This window comes from Halichoeres trimaculatus, unplaced genomic scaffold (assembly GCF_033239565.1).
Source record: "Halichoeres trimaculatus isolate MK-OKI-2021-1 unplaced genomic scaffold, fHalTri1.1 fHalTri1_scaffold_1, whole genome shotgun sequence".
Classification (NCBI taxonomy): domain Eukaryota; kingdom Metazoa; phylum Chordata; class Actinopteri; order Labriformes; family Labridae; genus Halichoeres; species Halichoeres trimaculatus.
Genome location: NW_027437179.1, coordinates 43,505,826 through 43,528,541, shown reverse-complemented (window position 1 = coordinate 43,528,541; position 22,716 = coordinate 43,505,826). Strand labels below are relative to the sequence as shown.

Genomic DNA, 22,716 nt, shown 5'->3' with positions numbered 1-22,716 from the left:
CAAAACCTTTAAATCTTTGAATAAGAAAGTTTGAAGTTACACTGTTTTTTTTTTTTTTGTTTTTGCTAGGTTAAGATTCAGGGGGGCTGCATGCTGAGCTGATGCTAACATTTAGCTATATTTGAAACATTGAACAGAAACATTTATGACTAGGTTTAAAAAAACTTTAAAGGAGAAGTAAAGAACAAAAGACCAAAGAAGTAAACTTGGAAAACAAGTTCAGGTTTGAAGTCTTTAGTCAAGATTCAGAGGGCTGCATGCTGAGCTGCCGCTTGCATGTTTTAACCCAGAAGTAAAGGTTCTTAATAGATTATCTTCTCTTTGTAACAACAATTAGTTTTCAAAACCAGTTAAAAAAAATGTTACAAAAAGAAGCTTTAGCTCAGAAAAAAGTGTCTCAGAGGGCTGGAAGCTGAGCTGATGCCAACATTGAGATGAAGTTTGGTGAATTTATGCTTTTTTAAACACATAAAAATGTAAATAAAACAGTGAAAACACAAGAAATGATGCAGTTAAACTCTTCAAAAAGTATTTTGTTGACAATCTTTGGTCAAGATTCATGCAAGTTGCAAGTTGAGCTGCTGCTAACATTGAGCTACATTTTAAAGAGGAGTTTTCCTCTGTGAAACAGCAAGAGTCATAACGAGGTCTCAAAACTACTTCAAACATATGTAAAGCAGAGTAGTATAAAGAAGTCAACTTGTAGGAAGAAAAAAAAAGTTTTTTGTGTAAAATCTTCGGTCAAGATTCAGGGGCTACAAGCTGAGCTGCTGCTAGCATGTTTTAACCCAGTTTTAAGGGTTCTTCATAGATTCCCTTCTCTTTGACAAAAATTAGTTATTGAAACTGGTAAAAAAAAGTTACACAAAGAAGCTTTAGCTTAAAAAAAGGGTGTTTTAATGGGCTGGAAGCTGAGCTGCTGCTAATACTGACGTGAGTTTTGGTGAATTTAAATTGAAAAACATTCTTCTTTAAAACACATAAACCAGTAAAAACACAAAGAAATGATGCAGTTTAACTTTTAAAAAGTATTTTGTTGACAATCTTTGGTCGAGAATCATGGGGCTGCAAGCTGAGCTGCCGCTACATTTTATCGAGGAGATTTTTTCTTTAAAACCAGTCATAACTTGGCCTCAAAGTCACTTCAAAAATAATTAAAGCAGAGAAGAACAAAGAAGATACATTGTGAAAAAAAAAAAGTTTTAGTCTAAAACCTTTGGTCAAGATTCAGGGGCTACAAGCTGAGCTGCTGCTAGCATGTTATAAGCTAGCTGTAAGGATTCTGCATAGGTTCCCACTTTTTTGAGGGAACAATTAGTTCTAGAAACCAGTAAAAAGGTTAAACAAAGGAGCTTAAGCTTAAAAAAAATGTGTTTCGGGGGACTGGGAGCTGAGCTGCTGCAAACACTGAGAAATAAATGGTGAATTTCTGCTGATTAAGATAAATTATTGAAACACATGGAAAGGACAATAAACCAGTAGGAACGCAATTGTTGACGATCTTTGGTCAAGACTCAGGGGGCTGTAAGCTGAGCTGATCCGATGTATTTTTTTTTTCAGCTCAAATTCTGGGTTTTCTGCAGAACAAAAAAAGGTATCTAAGTTATTTTCTTTTTTTCTAATGGGGAAAAAACTGGTTGAAGACGATCAACATTAAACTGATGCTATTTTGGTGATGTGGTGGAGAGCTGAGCTGCTGCTTGAATTTGTGAGCTCAGTTTTAGGGTCTCATGCTGAGGTCATCGTCACTTCTCAAATAAAACCAACACAATCTTAAAAACAGAAACACATTCAAAGAAGGAGTTAAATTTTAGAGTTAGCAAAGTTTAACAATCCATGGTGAAGTTTTAGGAGGCTGTAAGCTGAGCTGCTGCTGCGGTTAAATCACCTCTAACGACTGAAAACATCAGATTTCTGACGCCATGGCTCAAACTGTGATCTGGAGGCCTCACCTCTCTGCAGAGCTGTCAGGCTCGATGAATCTGATCAGCGGAGGAGCAGAAAGTGTTTCCGTGGCGAATATTCCTCCCTGCAGCTGGACACCAAACCCGTTCAGAGGGTCTCCTGTCAGGACCACCTCGCTGGTCTCCACGTGGACCACCTGACCCCCTGGACCGACTGAACTGGACGCTAAAGACACTGAAGACACAGAGAAACACATTTAACAGACTGAAATATTTAGATTTATCACTTTCAGGGTTCAGCGAGACTCACAGGAGCTTTTGTGCTCTTTCTTCCTCTGCCGTCGTTTGAGCAGCGAGTTTCGTGGACTCATGGGAACCGTGGGCCGAGGCAGGGTGCTGGAGCTCTGGCTGCTGGGACCTGACGTGGTGGTGGAGCCGGGGGAGAAGCTGGCAGAAACCAGAGCTGCAGAGACCAGAGAGATGAAGGATCTGATCTTTAGTCACTGCTGGACACAGAACGTCCAACAGGGCGGCGCCAGCGTCATACTCACACTTGCAGTAGTCGAGGCTGTTGATGGTGTTGTTGTTGGAGGCGGTCCACGACTTGTTGAGGGTGGAGCTCGTGTTGCAGAGGGTGGAGTTTGCAGTGTGACAGTAGTTGACGCAGGGGTCCCAGGAGTGGGGGAGGTCTGACTTCTGCACCTTCACTGCAGAGCACACAGAAGATTCACACGTCACCAGTGTTTCTGGGAACGCTTTAAGGCGTGTGCAGACCGTCAAACCTCTGCAAGTTTATAGGTTTCAAAAATCCCTGAGTCTGTCTGTAAACTGATCAAAACTCTGTTCAACAAACAAAGATCTACACCAGACCTGTTTAAAGTGATTACAGAAACAGGAGCTCAAAGAGTTTCAGGCAGAGGCTGAAATAAAGGTTTAAAATAACGAGAAAGAGAAAAATTAGAGACTTTTAGGAGCTGTAAACATGTAAAGATACTACGGGGGCCCCAGAGGGACAGAATAAAGACAAGAAAAAATAGTTTATATGCATCACCTTTTTTGTTTGTTGGTATTATTTTGTAGCCTTGGCTTAGATTGAACTTTGTATCACTTTAAAAGGGACAAAAAGCCATCGCACACAATCTTTTTTGCAGAGGACTTGGATTGAAATGCAGTCATGTCAAAAAAAAGCATCTTCTTATTTTTGCCCATAATTATGGTAATATAAAATTAAAGGATGAATAAAAACGATGATGATGATAATGAAAAAAAATAGTAATAACAAATTGTAATGAAAAAAAGAAACAATAGAAATAAAAATAAAAATAATATTAGGAATGTAAGAACAATGTAAAAAATACATAAATGAATAAATAATAATAATAATAATAATAATAATAATAATAATAATAATACTACAAATAATAATAATAATGATACAAATCATAATAGGAATGTAAGAATAATGTAAAAAAAATAAATGAATAATAAAAATAATAATAATAATAATAATAATAATAATAATAATAATAATAATAATAATACATATATAAATAAAAAAAATAAATAAAAACAAACCTAACAGAGAGCTTAACGCCATAAAAACAGAACAGTAAAGAACAAACATGGAGTTACTGAATTTCAGTACACACTGAGTTATACAATATATAAAGATTTTCAAAGTTTATTTGGCATCATCGGTATTTAGTAAAAAACTTTGAGGTGTCTTAACAATAAAAGTTTTTCCTGAGATCCTCAAGCAGGAGCAGTGTACTGTCACTGGTGGTGTTAAAAGAACAGGGTAAGGGGGTGACCACACCTGCTTATAGCGCAGTTGTTGAAAAACATGTCCCAAAGCGCCCTCTTCAGAGCCAAAATGTGAGCTACAGTGCCCCATTGAGAGCCAAAACACACTAAAGTGCCCCTTGAGAGCCGAAATGTGCACTAACGAGCCCTTTTGGCTTTGAAAACACTAAAGTGCCCACTTGGGTGGCAAACATGTGCTAATGTTCCTTTAAATAACAGAAAATCCAGATTTCCCTTCGGTGTGGAGGACGCTCTGGATGTGTCTTTTTTTATTATGGCCCCTGCTCTTCAAAAAGTCTGTGCACACCACCGTCTGTCACCATGAATTTCACTCCATTCTAGTCTGTACCCCGTCCACACAAAGCTGGAACACATGAGAGTCAAAGTGGTCCACCGTTTAGGACCAGGACCACAGAACCTGAGCCTGATGAGTCTGCATCTGTCAGAGAGACTTTCCCTCTGAGGTCGGGAGATCCTCCTCAAGGAAACTCCTGCTGTGAGCATCATCAGCCAATCAAGGTTAAAGCCTGACAGCCTGCAGAGCTCCATGGGTGATTCCTCACACACACACACACACACACACACACTCCTCTCAGCCCTGGAGCTGATCCTAAGCCGTCCGTCCGTCCTGCAGAGCTTTTGTTTCCTCGACACGTGAGTTTCATCGTCTGAGGCTCTCTGCTGGCAGGAAGTGCTGGGCGGCCTCAGGTGATATCTGAGAAATGTGGAAACACTTTCCCGTCTGATCGTCCCTGAGTCAGGATAAAGACATTACAGCTGGAGAGGAGCAGATCTGCTGACGGGGTGTATACACACACACACACACACACACACACACAGGGCGAACATGCAGCGAAAGACATAAAACACACACCAGGTGAAGCTTTCCACTGAAACACAATCAGCGCAGAAATCTTTAATCAGAGCGTCTGACTCCAGGGTCTGCTGCAAGGCAACCCTGTCCTAATGAGCTGTGTTCACACACACACACACACACACACACACACACACACACACACACACACACACACACACACACACACACACACACACACAGTGATTAAACCAGTGAGTATAAGTTTAGCTCCTGGGTGATAAATGAGGGAGGTGTTGATGGGATGGCGACCTTTCAGATCCACACAGAAACAGAAAACTGTTTCCAAACTTTCTGAGGATGAACTTTAACATTCTGAAAGTCTGGATTTGTTGCTTGAAGCAGCATTTTTCATCTTCCTTTTTATCAAATAAGGAAGATTAAAGGAAGGCTCAACACTTGGAGATATTATTCTGAAGGTTTAACTCCATGTTTCCAAACAGGACAGTCCTGAATCTGAGATGCACAGACACAGACCGAGCTGCCATCTCTGACCATAGACTGTAAAAAAAATGTCATCTCACTCGGCTCTAAGTGAGGTCTCCACAAAAACTGCTCCCCCTGGTGGCTGGCTGCAGTATAGGTTTAAAAATCCATCTCCCAGTCATTCCAGATGGGCTGTGGTCAAACTTTAAAAATTAATCCACCTGGTAGAAATGTTTCTCACGTCTGATTGTTGTGGTGATTTGAAGATATCATTTGGCTGTCTTGTATCCAAGTCCTCTTTTTTCTGAAGAGTTTAGTTTTCATTAGTTATTAGAGGTTAAAAACGAGGCTTTATCAGGCTTATTTATCACATCCCAAATTAAAAAAAATACTCTGTACTCAGCAGCAATGTTGGAGACAATCTGGGCAGATTAACGTCAATAAATCACATATTTTTCTGGATGTGTGTAAAACTGCAAACATCCTGGGTTATAAGATCCCCGGGAACCCCTGGTTTTTATATCTAGGCATGATCCCATTACACAAAAGCAAATAAAAAGTTTAAAAAAAAAGGTGGAGGAGGGAGGAAATGAGGAGAGGAAATGAGGAGAGGAGGAGGCTCTCTGATCCAGAGAGGTGTAATGACGTTAATTAAACACCATCCTGTCTTCAGCTCGCATTGATCTACCTCCTCTCTTTTCAGCTCGCGCTCTTCACGCCGTTCTCCCGCTGAGATGAAGATCCCGCCCCACAGATCCAGATCGGCAGAGTCTATTTCAGTCTGACTATCATCTCCAGAACCAGGTCACAGACACCACAACACACAAACCTCTGCAGCTTTCCTCTACACGTGTGTGAAGCTGCTTTTACATGCATGTCGTGTGTGTGTGTGTGTGTGTGTGTGTGTGTGTGTGAAGCATTAACCTGGAGAACAAAGGCAGCTGCAGGAATCAGTGTTTCTGGTGGAGAAACTCTCCTCCAGCTAATCACGCTCCAAGCTGCTGCAGAAGCTGAAATATTCCTCAATCACCTGAGTTGGTGTTAGCTCTGCTCTTAGCATGAAAAACTGTTTCTGGGGCTCTTATTTTCCTGATGAGGACGATGAAATTCAGCAGAATAAACTCTGTTTTAGCATTTCTGTTCAGACGTCTGAATTCTGCAAAACTTCAGCCAAGAAAAGAAAATCTGAAAAACAGACAGGTTACGGAGCAGACTCCTGAGCAAAATTCATAAATTCACCTCATTAAAACTTAATCAGTCTGTTCCTGCTCTTAGTTTCCTCCTTTCAAAGACTCTCCAGCTGCTTCTTCTAAAACTATACAGCGCCCAAAAACTTCAGGTTCCTCTCAAACAGCCTCAGAGCAGCCTCAGCAAACTGTGCCCTCTTGTGGTGGGCGGCGTGTAAGCTGCAGCTGTAAAACAAAAGCGTGACGCTGTAGCAGCACGACACAGTTTACCCCGCTAATAAATCCAACGAAGAAGAAAAATGCGACACAGTAAACAAAGAGCACAGATGGAGACATGCAGCATTTCGTCCTCTCTGTGATTGATGTAGCTCTTTGATACAAGTGGTTTCAGGAAGTGATGATTCTTTCGACCAATCAGCAGACTGCAGTGTTGTAGCGCCACCTTCTGAGAGCGGATCGGCTCAGTCTGGCACCCATATGAAAGGGTCCCAAAAAGTGGGATGACTCGTTTCGGTTATTTGAAAAAACTTTGGGAAACATCGTCAGTGGCGGCACGCACTCAACAAACCGGTCTGCTCGGTGGAAACGCGGCTTAAGACTTCCTGCCAAACCCAGCAAACCTCCACGTCTGGGGGGAGGGGCAGGCACCTTCCTGCCTCATTTGCTCTGAAGAGACCAAACTGGCAGATGCTCGCCATTGTTGGCGCCATAACGACAAGGTGGTTGCTGAGAACATAGTTTCAGCCGTAATCACTAGCAAACAGCACGACACCCCAAAGAAATCAGTCCAGTCTGGTTCGTCTCAGTACAGCACGCATTTTGTGTCGTTTCCTTTGACTAAAACCAGGACAGGTCTCTAAATCACCGACCCGTACCGTCCCACTTTCTGGTTCCCTTCTGTTGAGGTGTCAGACTAAACTGATCCAACCCCAGAAGGTGGCGCTAGAAACACTGCAGTCTGCTGATTGGTGGAAAGAATCGTCAACTTGTGACAAAGAGCCATTGTGTCACGCTGCTATGACGTCACGCTATCACGTAGCTGAAGCAGCTATAAGCATCCCGCTTACAAGCCACCTACCACGGTTGATGGTTGGCTGTGGAAACACAAAAAGGATCAGGCTTCACTGATCCAAACAGGACCATTTGGTGGAAACAGGACAGACACCCCAGATGCGGTCTTCTGCAACACCAGACCACAGACTGACTGACTGGAAACCGCAGGTCGACCTGAGCAGCTGATGTTTCCTCAGCACATTCCCTCAACATCACTCAGACCAGACACCATCATCACCTCTGAGGCTTCAAACACCTGATTACCCTGGAACTGACAATCAATCAATCAATCAATCAATCTTTATTCGTATAGCGCCAAATCATAACCAACATTATCTCAAGACACAAACAAATTGTATGATATTTAGTAAAAGAGGTAAAGACACTGAGGCTTCAATTAGTATAGATGGTACTGAGCTTAAGAGAGTGACGGAAACTAAATTTCTAGGTGTTTTGTTGGACGAGAATTTGAGTAAGAAATCACATATAAATTATACAAAGGTAAAAATATCAAAAGTAATTGCAGTGTTACACAAGATAAAGAATTCATTGGATGATAAAGGATTGTATACCTTATACAATTCTATGATTGTTCCATATCTGACCTACTGTGTTGAAGTTTGGGGAAATGCCTGCAAAACATATACAAAGTCTATTTTTATACTGCAAAAAAGAGTTATTCGATTAATTTCCAACCAACTCATTATTTCTTCAGTTAAAAGTGTTGAAATTTCATGATTTAGTAGATTATTGTATCTTGCAATTTATGTTTAAAGCACATAAAAGATTGTTATTAATCTTCAGAAAAGATTTGAAAAAAGAGAGTAATTATAATTTAAGAGTAATAAATATTTATTTAAAAAAAAAAAATTAGAACAAAAAAGACTTGTTGTTGTGTTTCTGTTAAAGGGGTTAATTTATGGAATAATCTACTCAAAGACATTAAACAATCTAGATCAAAATTAACATTTAAAAGAACACTAAAGGGCAGTTTGTTAAGAAAGTATCATTACCATTTTTGTAATTGATGAAATCTCTCAAACATTATAATTGTTAGCGTTATTATTAGTGTTGCTTGTTGTTGATGTCATTAGGGAACAAAAAGAATTTGAGACCAGCAGTGTTGATGACGGCTGTTTTATTTTATCATTATATTTGTTGTGAATAACGTTGATCATTGTGTTGTTGTTTTGTTGTTTTTGAAATATTATCAAAGTGTCTCAAAGGGGCAGATAATACAAGATTTTTCTTCTTTCTGTTCCTTTTCATTCAATTATATGGTTATATGTTTGTATGAATATGTTTTATTTCAGATGTATGCAATGAATAAATAAATACTAATACACTTTACAAAAACATTTACAGGTCTAGACCCATAAATGTTAATAACATGTTTATTATCAGAAACCCAACATCAAGACAAGATAAGGAGTCTGATCTTATCTTAATCCACCATGAGGACAGAGCTCTGCAGCATTTAGCAAGTTACAATGGCAAGGAAAAACTTCCCTTTAACAGGCAGAAACCTCGGACAGAACCAGACTCATGTTAGACATCTGCCACCACCTGACAGTGACCTGGGAAGATCACACTGAGGAAACAAACCAGTTGAGGCCTGATGATGTCCTGACGACCTCAGGTCACATGATGACGATGATGCCTCTCAGTGCATCCACAGGAAGTTTCCTGCATAACAAGATACAGGAAACCTTCCTCAGAGATTCCTGTTCCTCCACGTCCCAAAGGAGCTCCATTAGATCAGGATCTGGTGACTGTGGAGGCCGTTGGAGTCCAGGGAACTCATCGTCTTGTTCAAGGAAGCAGTTTGAGATGATCCAAAGCAGGATGGATCCACGCTGTCATGATGTTTTCTCCAAATCCAGTGTTTTTCAGTCTATGGTCCAGTTAGATCTGTCCTCTTTACCTCACAGCGCCAACAAATCAGCTGGAGGGGGTTGAGGTCTGGACTTTGAGGGGGTTAAGGTCTGGACTTTGAGGGGGTTGAGGTCATTTTCAAAGTTCCTTTTTAAAGGAAAATGACCTAAACCTGCTTCTGATGGCTCTATCTGAGGTTTACAGATCTTTAAACCTCAAAGCAACAAAAACTGAAACCTCTTAAATCTGACAAGTGCTTGAATCATTTTGTCCACCACTGTTTTAGGCTCACACACACTCCTTCACACACACACACACACACACACACACACACACACACACACACACACACACACACACACACACACACACACACACACAGTTTGATGGCTGGTAAAGCATACCTCGAAGTCAAAAGCTTCTTATCATCTGATGATAACCGTCATCAACTCTAAGACCGGACACTAACGTGCAGAAGCACACTCTGCACACACATCCTCTTCAGACCTGTGGCGCCGTTTATCCGTCACACTCTGATCAAACGCGGCGAGCAGCTGCTCTGGAGGACGGTTCAGGGTGTCAGAGAAAAAAAACCATGAATCTGGATTTGGCCGTCAAACGGAGGAGGCCATCTGTCCGCCGGCCGTGCAGATGTTAGAAACATCAAACATGCTGCCTGTGTCAGGGATGAAGGATGATGATGATGATGATGATGTTGTCTTGTTCAGTGTGGTCTGATGGATTACAGCCAGGGTCTGGATTAAGCTGCTCAGCTCAGTGACCACAGGCAGATACCGAGCAGAGTTTATGGGAGATCTGAGAGAACGTCACATTTGGACATTTCAGAAACAAAGACACATCAGCTCATCTAACCTGACTGAATCCACCTCTTCCTTAATGTTTACACTCCTGTCCCTGCATGAGCTGACTAAAGTGCTGGTGTAGCAGCTTTTTACTCCTCTTAGACCAGAGTCTCTCACACTCTGTGGTGAAGACTTGACTCTGAACATGCGGTGTGTTTGTTTTGGAAATAAATGGAGGTCAGATCTTCTTTTTAACTTTTCTTTGTTAAAGTCAACTTTTTCCCAGATCCAGCTCCGCGAGGTAAGGTATTTACCAACAATTAGAGCTACTCTTTGAAACCTGACAACAAGCTAACTTTGTCAGTTTGTAGCGTAGTTTTAGCCCTAAGCTTGTGTTCTAGCATTTAGCCTGTTTTTTAGCCTTGACACTTTATTTTAGACTCTAGCTTGTTGTTGCAGCTTTTAGCCCATGTTTTAGCCTTTAACTTGTGTTTTAGCAATTTGCATGTGTTTTAGCCTTTAGGCTGTCTTATAGCCTGTAGCTTGTGTTTTAGACTTTAGCCTGCGATTTAGCCATCACACTTTCTATTAGACTTAAGCTTGTTGTTCTAGCCTTATGCTCATGTTCTAGCCTTTAGCTCTTGTTTTAGCCTTTGGTCCATGTTTTAGCCTTTAGCTTGCTGTTTTAGCCTCAAGCCCATATTTTAGCTTTTAGCTTGTGTTAGCCGTTAGCTAGTGTTTTAGCCTTCAGCTAGCCTGTATCTCGGTTGTAGCCTTTTACTTGTTTGTTAGCCTATAGCTTGTGTCTTAGCATTTAGCCTGTATTTGAGCCTTTACATTTTTTTGAGTTTTTAGCTTATTTTTGTAGCCTTTAGCTTGTGTTTTAGCCTTTACTTGTTTTTTAGCCCAAAGCTTTTGTTAAGCATTTAGCTTGTGTTTAAGCATTTAGCCTGTATTTTAGCCCTTACATTTTCATTCAGACTTCAGCTTGTTGTTGTAGCCTTTAGCTTGCTGTGTCACTTTTAGCTTGTGTTAGCCTTTAGCCTGATTATCATTATTATTATTATTATTATTATTTTTATTATTATTATTATTAAAAGGACAGGAAGAAGAAGAACAATATATTTTGTTTCCCCGCGTCTTTCAAGACACTCAATGATACCTTACACAGTAAAACCTGTAGTTTCCTGTTTTAGCCTTTAGCTCCTGTGTTAGCCTTTAGCTTGTGCTCTGTCTCTCTCCTGTTTCTCTTTCTTCTTCTCTTCTGTCCTTTTTCTGTCTGACAGTTAGGCTCCAGTGTCCACCATCACTACAAAATCAATCACAGAAATCATTTTCAGCAGAGAAAAACTCAGATCTCTCTTCTCTGCTAAACTTCATCAGACGGCGTGGTGTTGTCATGGAGACTTAGACGTGCTGTCAATCAGTCTGGACCTGATCAGGAAGCTAAGGAGTAGCATTTAGGATTAACCTGTAATATTGTTCCTCATAATCTGATGTTAAAGTGTGGATCAGGATCAGACAGAGATCTAGAGGAGAGACTTTTTCAGGATCACTCAGAAACTCCTCACAGGGACTTTAAAGAGAGCAGGTTTTGTTTTTAGTTTGTGGAGTCTCTGCTGTGACGGTTGGCACACACACACACACACACACACACACACACACACACACACACACACACCCAGCTGTCTGACTGACCTGTGTCGTGCTGTTTCCCAGTTAGCCGTGTTTGATGGGAGGGGAGCATCTCCAGCTTCACCAGCTCTGTGGTGCTGGCTAACAGCTGCGTGGCCTCCAGCACGGTGCAGTGCTCAGTGGACGTCCCGTCTATGGAGAGCAGGTGATCCCCGGCGTGCAGCGCTCCACACCTGAAAACACACACACACACACACACACACACACACACACAGACGTGAGGAAGGGGCCCCAGCTCCAGCAGGGTCAGAGCTGCTCAGCCAGCTGTGTGTGTGAATTATTGAAAGATGAGTTTGTAACCGTGTGGGAGCGAGCAGTGACAGCGCTCAGACGTCCACATCCATCCGGCCGGCTGCTCTGAGGTTATTTTAGAGCTGGATCCAGCTCTGACACAAAGTTCAAGTGCTTCATGTATATTTCAGAGCAGACTGCAGCTCGGGGCCGTATCCTGTCTGCTCCTGTCTGTGTGAGTTACTGCGCTGGACACAGCTGAGTTTGTGTGTGTGTGTGTGTGTGTGGATTGTAGAGGAAGGAGAGGAGCAAGCTCTGCATAAATATGCAGCTCCTGCACATCTGTGATCCAACTGCATCTGTCTGCTTCCAGCAGGAACAGGAAACACACAGCTCTCAAGTAATGGATGAAGGAAACAGAGGACTGATCAGAAACCAGCCTCAGTAAAACCAGAAACCATGGAGCCCGGTTTTAGGATGGGGGGAAATAATTTATGATGATTCAAAGCACCTTCAACCCAGAAACAAACACTGCAAAAACTGAGAGTTTTAAGACTAAATGTCAGTGAAAAAGAAATTTAATCATGATATCAAGCTGTTTTTATTCTTTTTAAGAAATTCAGGTATCATTTTTCTCTTTTCGTATCTCTCAATGAGACATTTTCAGGTGAATGTGGCTCACGCTGAGTCTAATAACACAATTTTCTCTAATAATAGGACAATTAGTTAATTTTTTGTAAACCTGGCATTAAATCCAGCTCGACGCCATCCAGCTCTCTTAATGCTGATGTAACCAAACACACAAACCTTAACAATCAAAAACATCTCATGTTTTCCAGTTTTAGACTCTCACACTCCTGGTTTCACCCTGAGGCTTTAAACCTGGTTTATTCTTCTGCGTTGAATTAACAGAGTAGGTCAGGGGTGGCCAACCTGTGGCTCGCGAGCCACATTCGGCTCTTCGATCCATTCATAAAAAAAAATATTATATGTATTGTTATGAGTAGTAGTGTGCCAATCAATCTAAAATATTGATTTATTGATGCCAACGTTGTGATCAGTTTTGATCAATACTTGGGTGATGAGATTGATACTTAAGTTTCAGTTTCTTTTCTCTACATTGCAAATGTGTTTGTATCAGTCTAAATAAATAGATAGATGGGACTTTGTCTTTTCTGATCAAAAAACAGAAATTTGTCTCTGATGTGGCTCCAGGTACAAATTTAAACACGCTTACAAACGCAATAAATGTCGCTTCAAAATTTGGAAGTGTATAGATTTTGATCTTATGTCATTTCGTTTCTGTGTGGGAGGAAGTGCATTTTTGAATCAGCGCTTTGTAGTACCATGGTAACTTTTATGGCTCTTGGTCCCTGACAGGTCGGCCACCCCTGGTGTTGGTCTTTGTAGCTGTTTTCCATGCAGAAAACTACACACAGAGGAGTCTAATGTGCACCTCCTCCAAGATATAACTAAACATCAAAACATCTCAAACTGCGAGCTCAGTGATTGGCTCGCTGAGCAGGATCCTGTTTTCTGAGCTCTGAAGGTATGTTTCTTCTCCTCCTGGTCTCCTCCTCTCTGTCCTTTCCTGTACATGTTACTGTTTGATAAAAATCAACACATTTAAAGTGATACTCCGGGATGGAACAAGTTTGGTCCTATCTCAAGGTTTAGGGCAGAAATTACCCCTACAGCAGTGTTTTTGTGCAGCAGAAGCCCAGAGCGCTCCCACCAAACACCCCCTCCCTGCTCCTCTGCTGGTTTCCTCTGCACTCAGACGGGGCCATATTTTACTTGATCAAAAACACAAATAAACAGACTCCCACTGAAAAACTCTGATATGGGTCTGCATTCACGCTTTATTTAGAGAATTTTCAGCGCGTTACTTTCACACAAAAACACCGCTAGATAAGGCACTAGTTCTCATTGTGTCTCTTCGTCCTGGCAGACGACCTGCGTTTGTTTAGATCTGGCACGCCGCGCCTGCGGACTGATACACTAAGCGGCGAGCGCCTCGTAGCCAGCTGTGGCTCTGCAGCGGAGGTAGCGCCGTTTTACCACACAATGAGAACTAGAGCCTTATTTAGTGGTGTTTTTGTGTGAAAGCAACGCGCTGAAAATTCTCTAAATAAAGCGTGAATGCAGACCGATATCAGATTTTTTCAGTGGGAGTCCGTTTATTTATGTTTTTGGTCAAGTAAAATATGGCCCCGTCTGAGTATCACTATAAGCTTCAATTTAACTCAATATGCCAAAACACTGCCCTCATGTGTTCCAGAAGAGTACTGCAGATCAATGTGGACTTATCGCAGAAGTATCAAACAGGAAGAGAAGATAACCATCTAACCATTGCTGGCAATGACAGGAAATGTGTGGGCCCACCTCACTGGACATTTATGTTACTGGTAGTTTAATCTGACAGTTTAATGAAAAAATGATGATGATGATGATGTGGACATTGAAAGTAGCCTGCGGCGTCGCTAAATGGTCAAACAACTCTCCAAACAACCTGGACAGATGTGGAAAAATTGCAGAAAATTGAACTTTCTGAAAAAATATGATGGACAAAAGTTTTGGAGTCAGATAAACTTTACCTGGGTTGAATTTCTTTTTGTCGTAAATCTTTGGTAAGACTTGAGAAGTATCAACGTCTTCTTCAATCATTTATTCACACACGCTTCGTAAAGTTGGTGACTGGGGCGAATACCCATATGTACAAAAAGTGTGTGTGTGTGTGTGTGTGTGTGTGTACCTGTCCACCACGCTGCCAGGTTTGACCCGGTCGATGACGATGACCTGCTTGTTTCGATGACTCGCTGACGTCAGGTTGATTCCCAGCGTCGCTCCAGGAGACTTCGCGATTTCCACCAACAGCGGACCGGAGGCGTTCGTTACCGTGTCTGAGCGAGAAAATCAGATTAATCATCAACATTTGAGATTTTTACTACGAACTTTAGCTTAGAAAAAAAAGTCAGAGCAGAAAAACAGAGCTGAGTGTGAGGTGGGGATGTGGACATCGAAAAGCGATGAAAGATACGTCTGGTTTTTCATTTTCTGACCTCATCTACCACCCTTACTTTGACTGATGTGTTTTAACGTGTGTGTGTGTGTGTGTGTGTGTGTGTGTGTGTGTGTGTGTGTGTGTGTGTGTGTGTGTGTGTGTGTGTTGTACCCATGATGGTGACGTCGTACTCTATCTGGAACAGAGCCTCCTGCCCACACTGTGCCAACACGCTGAGGGCGTCGCTGTGATTGGCGTTGTGGAGCGGTACGCCGTCCACGCTGAGGAGACGATCGCCAGGACGCAGCGTTCCCTCTCTGAGGAAACAAACAAACAAAACCACGACATCAGAATCTGGATCTGGATCTGAAAAACCTTCAGCTGGTTCAGTTTGGGTAATCAAACTGGAGACAGTTCATAGTTTATTTAGAAATCCAGGCCATGATGGCGGCTAAAAAATGTCACGTTCTTCAGTTAGAGAGTGACCTCTGACCTCCAGGACCCGCCCACTCTTAAATGTTAGAGTCAGTCTGAGGCTTCTCCTCCAGCTTTTCTGAGGAGCTGCATTAAAACGAACGGGCAGAGCCTGAAGCTGCAGCTGTCAGCCCGTCTCAGCGTCCTCCTCGTCTTTCTGACTCCTCTTTCTTCAAACTCTTCTTCCCAAACATCTCATCTCTCCATCTGACTCCTCTCCACGCTGTCCTACTTCTTTCGTCTGCAGCATCTTTCCTCCTCCAGTTCAAACGGAGGACAAACACAAACACAAACACTGAGCAGATGATTATTCATTCTCCAAACCTTCAGATTAAACGTCACGTCATGAGAAATGCTCCCGTTAAAAATCCCAACAACAGACAAAAAAAATGACAAAAACACTTTCACAGGCTTGAAATTCAAAATGGACGTGCACCCATCTGAGCTCCAGAGAAACGAGGTCAGAGAAAGTCAAGGTGAGCTCAGGGAGGAGAGGAGACTCTTATACACTGAGACTGGAGACTCTGACAGGAAGAGGTCTGACAGAGCCAAACCAGAACTGGAACCAGAAGACCAGCTCCTGAGATACTCCCCAGTTTCAAAGAGGTGGTCTTGCCACAGTCTCAGTTTCAGTTACTGTGAAGAGGAGACTCTGAGCTGCAGCTTTGAGGTCAGACTGCAGAAAGAAAGAAAGACCTCCATCACTGAGACAGAGGCAGAAGAAGAACCAGAGGCTGGACCATCAGACCAGGGACACCTAGATCTCAATCCCGTAGGGACACCTGCCAATCATACAGTGACACTTGTAATCCTTTACTGACACTTCCCCATTGCACAGTGGTACCTGCCAATTGGTGTCATGGCAGATGTCACAGAAGTTGGTTGCTAGGCGCCACCCTGTTGGCTATGGCTACCTTTTGCTTCTTTGTCTGTATCTTGTGTTTTTTTCATCTCTTTTTCGTCATCTTTGTATTTGAAATGGATCATCACTTTGTATGGTTCATTGTTGGTCATGGACACCAAACTTTTTGTGTCTTCAGTGATATTTTCACTACTTTTCTCCTGTGTTTGTCTGGAGATCCTACATGTAACCATGGCTGCATTGTTTACATGTGAAATCAGCTGTTAGCAGCCTGTAGCATGTCAGTGCTAACTGGTGCTAGGCCAAATGTTTTCCCACAAGGTGAGGAGAAGGAGGTGAGGACGACGTGCTGGTTCTCAGGTGTGAGCTAAGAAGTGACGACATGGACCTGTCCTTCCATCCATCGTTATTGGGAACGTAAGATCTATCTCCAATAAGATTTTAATTTTGTTTTCTTAACTGCTGCTGTGACTTCAATTTCGTTGTACTTGTTACAATAACGATGAAGTTCTATTCTATTCTATTCTATTCTATTCTATTCTATTCTATTCTAAGTTGGCAGGTGTCACTGAGCGATCAGTGGTATACCATGATCAGCTTTCAGATCCCAGCTCTACAGGGAGTAAGCATCACCAATAGACTGAGGCTGAGGACGGGACGGTTCCTCACTGAGGGACATCTGATGGAAACATGGAGGAGGAACCGTGGGGCTGGTTTTCTGGATCCAGGGTCTGGGACTTGTTCAGAGTGAGAGTCCCCCTGAACCACAAACGGCTCCCACAGTTTTCTGCAGCGCCCCCTATGCAGTAAACACTCTGCCAAGCCTCAAAATTCTTACAAAAGTTGTCAGCACTGATCAACAAAGCGAAGCGTGTTTCTGTTGTCTCATTTTAAAGCTGGTGTCTGAGTTTCTGAGGGACGAACGCTGTAACTGATGTTGTTTTTATGCGGCGTGCTCAGAGGATTATAAAGGTAAGGGGGCAGCACCTGGAGCTGTTGTTCCAAGCGTTAATGATGGATTTAACTGTTTTAGAGGATTCAGAGGGCTTAATGTGGGCTGATGGTTGAAACAACGTCTCCAGGTCTTCTCTGACATTTCTGCAGCTCTGACGCCTGCAGCCTCCTTCTCCGTCTCCGTCTTCTGTTTGTACAAACGCAGTGAAAAGCAGCTCCTTTGTGTTCCTGCATAAAACATCAGCACTCCCCGGCACTTTCTGGAGCTGTTGTTTAATTCCCAGCGGGTACAGCTAAAAATGAAGGCACTCCTGAGACCGCACGCTGCTGTGGATTAAGTTTTCTCCAATTGGCATATAAATGGGATATAAAGCAGCAGAATATTTCTTTCTTTCTGCGGCGCTGACCCACATTTAGGAGATGCTTGTCTTCAGAGCGGCGTTAGAGGAGCCTGAGGGCAAAATAACCGAATGCTGAGACAGAATTTAATCCTGCTTTTGTCCCTGCCGCTGCACCTATGCATCAGGAATGAGGCTGCAGATGATGCAAACTGAGTCACTTCCTGCGCTGATGCTGAATTATACCATTAATCACATCGAATCTCTTCAAGAGGTGAAGATATGCAAAGATTTCCAGCGAGCGTCTGATACAGCACAGGAGGAAACAGAGCTGCAGATGTTCTGCATGTGTCCTCATTTATCTCTGCATGCAGCTCGTTCACACAGAGCCGGGTCGGAGTAAAAATAGCATCCAGACTTCAAACGATGTGTTGTTATCAGAGGGAGGCTGAAGTTTCTCTACCCCAAATCTTTCCTATCACAGCCACAGAAACAGTACTCTGTTCAAAGAGGACTTTCCTTAAGGAGTTTAAAAAACACAAACCAAACTTTAAAAATGGGCGATTCATACAGCGATGATGGCGAGACGTTTACCGTAATGAGCCAAAGTTTACAGAAGAAAAGGGCGTCTTAAAGGTACAGGAGGTAAACTCACCGCACCGAAAGGAAGTGGTGGAAAAACTTATGTGCTAAAGGAGAGCCACATAGACCTGTTACCTGTTAGTCAGGTAACCAGGTAACAGCTTGTTAGACAGAGGTCTGGTTAGTCTGGTAACCAGAGCCCCTTTAGCCATGTAACCAGATGGCTTGTGAGTCAGAAGGCCCGTTGATCAGGGAACCAGGAGGCCTTTGAGTCAAGAGGCACATTAGTCATGTAGCCAGAGGACCTGATAGTCAGGTCAACAGAAGGCCCATAAGAAAAAAGGCCATTTAATAATAATAATAATAATAATAATTATAATAATAAAAAAAATTATTTGTATAGCGCTTTTCAGGAACTCAAAGACACTTTACAACAGTTAAAATCAATTCAAGCAATGAACAGAAGTCAAACAGAACAAAACAAAGCAAAGCAAAACAACAGTACAATCACAAATTAAAAGCTAATCTAAAAAGGTGAGTTTCTAACAGAGATTTAAATGAAGAGAAGTCGGAGCAGTTTTGGATTTGTGTGGGGAGTGAGTTCCAGTGAGTGGGGGCAGCTATGGAAAAGGCTCTGTCCCCCCAGGTTCGCTGCTTGGTTCTGTGTGGGGGACACAGGAGGTCGGTGTGTGAGGAACGGAGGTTACGGGAGGGAATGTGGTGGTGGAGGAGGTCAGTGAGGTAGGAAGGGGCCTGGTGGTGGAGGGCTTTATGGGCGAGGAGGAGAATTTTAAACTGTATGCGGAAGGGGACGGGAAGCCAATGGAGATGTTGGAGGACGGGAGTGATGTGGTCACGGGAGCGGGTGCAGGTGAGGAGGCGTGCAGCAGAGTTTTGAATGTACTGTAGTTTATTGAGGACTTTGGATGATGAGCCATAGAGGATGCTGTTACAGTAGTCTAAGCGTGATGTGATAAATGCATGAACCAGTTTTTCAGCAGCAGAAAAGGAGAGGAATGGACGAAGGCGGGCTATGTTTCAGAAATCAGAATTTAGTAAAACATCTCATTAGTCAGGGGGCTTGTTAGACAGGTAACCAGAAGGTCTGTTAGTCAGGTAACCAGAAAGCCTATTAGTCAGAGGGCCCATCAGTCTAAAGGCCTGTTGGTCAGAAAATCAAAAGGCCTGTAGGTCAGGGGCCCATTAGTTTGTTAACCAGAAGGGCTGGTTGCCAGAAGTCTTGTTTGTCAGAGGGCTCTTTTGTCTGGTAACCAGAAGCCCCTTAAGTCATGTAACTAGACGGCTTGGTAGTCAGAAGACCCCTTGATTGGATAACCAAAAGGTCCATAAGTAATTTAACCAGAAGGTCTGTTAGTCAGAGGGCCCATTTGTCAGGTAGCCAGAGGGTCTTAAAGTCAGAAGACCTGTAAGTCATAAGGCCCAATAGTCGTGTAGCCAGAAAGCCTGTTAGTCAGGTAAACAGAAGGCCTATCAGACAGAAGGCCTGTTTCCAAACAGTTTTAGGACAAATACACCAGATGGGTCATCAGTCTGACTCACTCTGGATCTGGTCCAATGTGTCCTGTCTGCGTTTCAGCTCCAGCAGGGCGGAGCCTTCCAGATTTTTTACTGAACGTAGAAGCCGTGACACGTCACAAAAAGCAGATTGAGCCAGACAGGAAGTCGTGCACCACAAAACATCAGTGACTTTCAAAATAAAACAAAAGGTGTCCAAGCCAGAAGGTATTTATCTCGACTCCAACGACAAACAGACTTTCTGCCTTGGTGTATGAAGTTATGAGCACAACTTTACGTCACTTTCAACGTCATCTCCAAACACAGAGCCTGCAGAAGTTACGTCCTGGCTCCCTGCGGCGTCGTATCTGAAGAAACAGGCTCTGATCAAGCTGCTGTTTGTGATGAGTTCACAGGAAAACACACGATGGAAATGATTGGAGCTCTGAAGAGATTGGTTACACTTGTTCAACTGGGCACAAATGAATAATGAAGGAAAACTAATGTGCATTTCCTCCCCTGGAAGAAAACCAATCAAAGCATTTCCCTCCTGCAGAGAGAAGACGCCGAGCTGCTGCCGGACACAATCTGACACAGTTTTCACTCACCACTTCAAAAGTGCCACAAAAATTAATCATCAGACACTCAAAGTCTGCAATGAGCAAAAAGTCTGGTCAGGAAACACAGAGACTCATTAAAACTTAAAGAGCAACACAGATAGAAAGTAACAGATGTTGGGACTGAATCCACAAACTTTTAAAAATGCTATTTTCTACAAAAATAAATAATAATAATAATAATAATAATAATAATAATAATAATAATAATAATAATAATAATAATAATAATAATAATAATAATAATAAAATAAATAAATAAAAAATAAAAAATAACAATAATAATATTAATAATAAATGAATAAATAAATAAAAAAATAACAAAAATAAATAAGATGTAATACTAATAATACAAATAATAATAATAAAATAAAATAAAAAAAATAGATAAATAAATAAATAAATAAATACATAAATAAATAAATAAATAAATAAATTAATAAATAAATAAATAAATAAATAAATAAATAAATAAATAGATAAATAAATAAATAGATAAATAAATCAGATCTTATAAAGACCCTCTTTGTTTCCTGACACATTGGAGGGTCAGGACCTCAAACACCAAGGTTGGCCCAAAGCTCCTCCCTCAACAGGCCTCCAGAGGGCTGGCCAATCAGAGAGAAGGGGGTTTGAGGAGCAGGGAGCCTTAAAGACACAGCAGCTAAAACAAAGTGTTTCAGACAGAGGCTAAAACAAGAGTTTCCTAAAACACCAGTGGGAGAAAAACTGAGATTTATCTGAGCAGTAAATCAAGTGAAGATGCTCTTCTGGAGGAAAAATGATGTCATCTCTGCCCCTGGATGGTAAAAAGCTTGTTTCCTCTGCAGCAGAGTATTTTAAACGTTGAAGAATTGACTCATCAGATCCTCAGAAGGTTGAATCCCTGCTCATCAGTGGAGCAGTCACAAAGCTGACATTTACATGAAGATGTCATGGATTATTTCTCCAACATGGAGACTGAGACAGACGCAGGATGACAACATTAAAGGGATCTGAGATGATTCAAGCTGCTGCAGCTGTGAGTAACACATAACTGTCAACACAGCGCTGACAGACACCAGAAATGACACCGTTATCCTCAGGGTGTACGCGCACCGAGGCACAGAAACGTCTCTCAGACTCTGAGCTGGAAGTGGCCGAGCTGAGCAGCTGTTCATGCCCGCGTTCGTCTGGCTTTTCAGATTTTTTCCAGACTCAACTTCCTGCTTTTTACCCCGTGCTTACAGCTTAATGTTTGAGGAGTCCCTACCTGTCTGCAGGACCTCCCGGCCTGACGTAGGTGACCACCAGGGGGCGAGACTTGTGCCAGTCCTCGTGGGTTCCACCTGCAGACAGAAGGCAGCGCAGAGCTAAAGCATCTGTGCACTGAACATTAAACTTTCACATAGACGTCATTAGCCTTTATGCTAAGGGATTCCCTTGTTGGAACATCTACATGTTAATAATGATAAGAAATATTTAAATCCATTGATTTCTATAGCCATCATGCTTATGATTCCCTCATCGACTCTTTACATTATGCTGGAGCTGCCGGACCTTACGTTGATTAGTCTGCTGCTGCTATCATGGCTTAGCAGTTAGCTAACGTGTCCCAGATCCAGTGACAAATCTCATATTTACTTATAAACTAGATTAAATGTTGTTGACACAGAAAAGCTGTAAAACAAGTTTTTGTACAGAGAAATTTCACAGGAGGAATTGATGAATTAATCCATAAAGAATTGGATTCATAAGCAGAATCGATAAGGACAACAGCATCAATAAAATCTTATCGATACCCATCATTAATCAACCTTCATCACAGAAACATATCACAGCTACTCTCTGTAAACAATACTGAAAACTAGCAGGTAAATGTTTTATAACCAGGGCAATAGAGGAAAAAGTTACTGCAGGCTCATGGCTGACTTCAGCATAACTACGGCAAGCTCAAGGTTCCAAATAACTCAAAGCATTGCTATAACGACTTTGAGACACTAGAGCAGGGGCCTGCAACCTTTACTTCTATAGGAGCCATTTTTCCTCAGCTCACCTGGATTAAAGTCATTCAGGAGAAACAAAATCTACTTTATCTTCACAATAAAGACAAAAAAGTGGATAAAAAACTTTTCATAGTAAAAACCTTGTGAAAAATTATCTGAACAAGAAGTTTTTGGTGTTTATAAGTTGAATATGTGATGTCTTAGAATTTCGATTTTCAATAAATTTGCAGATATTAAAAAGAAAGAAATGTCAAACATAAATTTCATGGACTTGCAAAATTTATATTTATTTATTTCAAGAAGGTGCAAATTGTAAAAAAAAAAAAAGTGCAATTTCAATTTTTTTTTCCAAAATAAACATTTTTTTTTTTCCCCAAATTTCATAAATTTGCAAAAATATAAAAATTATGAAACTGTTATTTCATAAATTTTGCTTGATTTTCAAAAAATGTAAAAAATTCCCCAAAATTGGCAGAAGTTTTTTTTTTTTTTTTTTTAAATAATAATTTGAAATAATTTGAAAAAAAAAATAAG

General features: G+C 41.7%; 1 protein-coding gene across 9 annotated transcripts in view; it reads right to left on the bottom strand.

Annotated features, from left to right (window-relative positions):
* The window catches only part of grip2b (glutamate receptor interacting protein 2b), a 355,529-nt gene that overhangs the window by 23,405 nt on the left and 309,408 nt on the right, over window positions 1–22,716 (bottom strand). For all 9 annotated transcript variants that reach the window (XM_074668264.1, XM_074668291.1, XM_074668247.1 and 6 more), the window contains exons 6-12: window positions 21,450–21,525; window positions 15,027–15,172; window positions 14,607–14,754; window positions 11,624–11,793; window positions 2,456–2,611; window positions 2,215–2,367; window positions 1,953–2,139 (exon numbers count right to left, since the gene is read on the bottom strand). In XM_074668264.1, coding sequence (XP_074524365.1) covers window positions 1,953–2,139; window positions 2,215–2,367; window positions 2,456–2,611; window positions 11,624–11,793; window positions 14,607–14,754; window positions 15,027–15,172; window positions 21,450–21,525 — 1,036 coding nt within the window. The remainder of the gene's footprint in view (window positions 1–1,952; window positions 2,140–2,214; window positions 2,368–2,455; window positions 2,612–11,623; window positions 11,794–14,606; window positions 14,755–15,026; window positions 15,173–21,449; window positions 21,526–22,716) is intronic.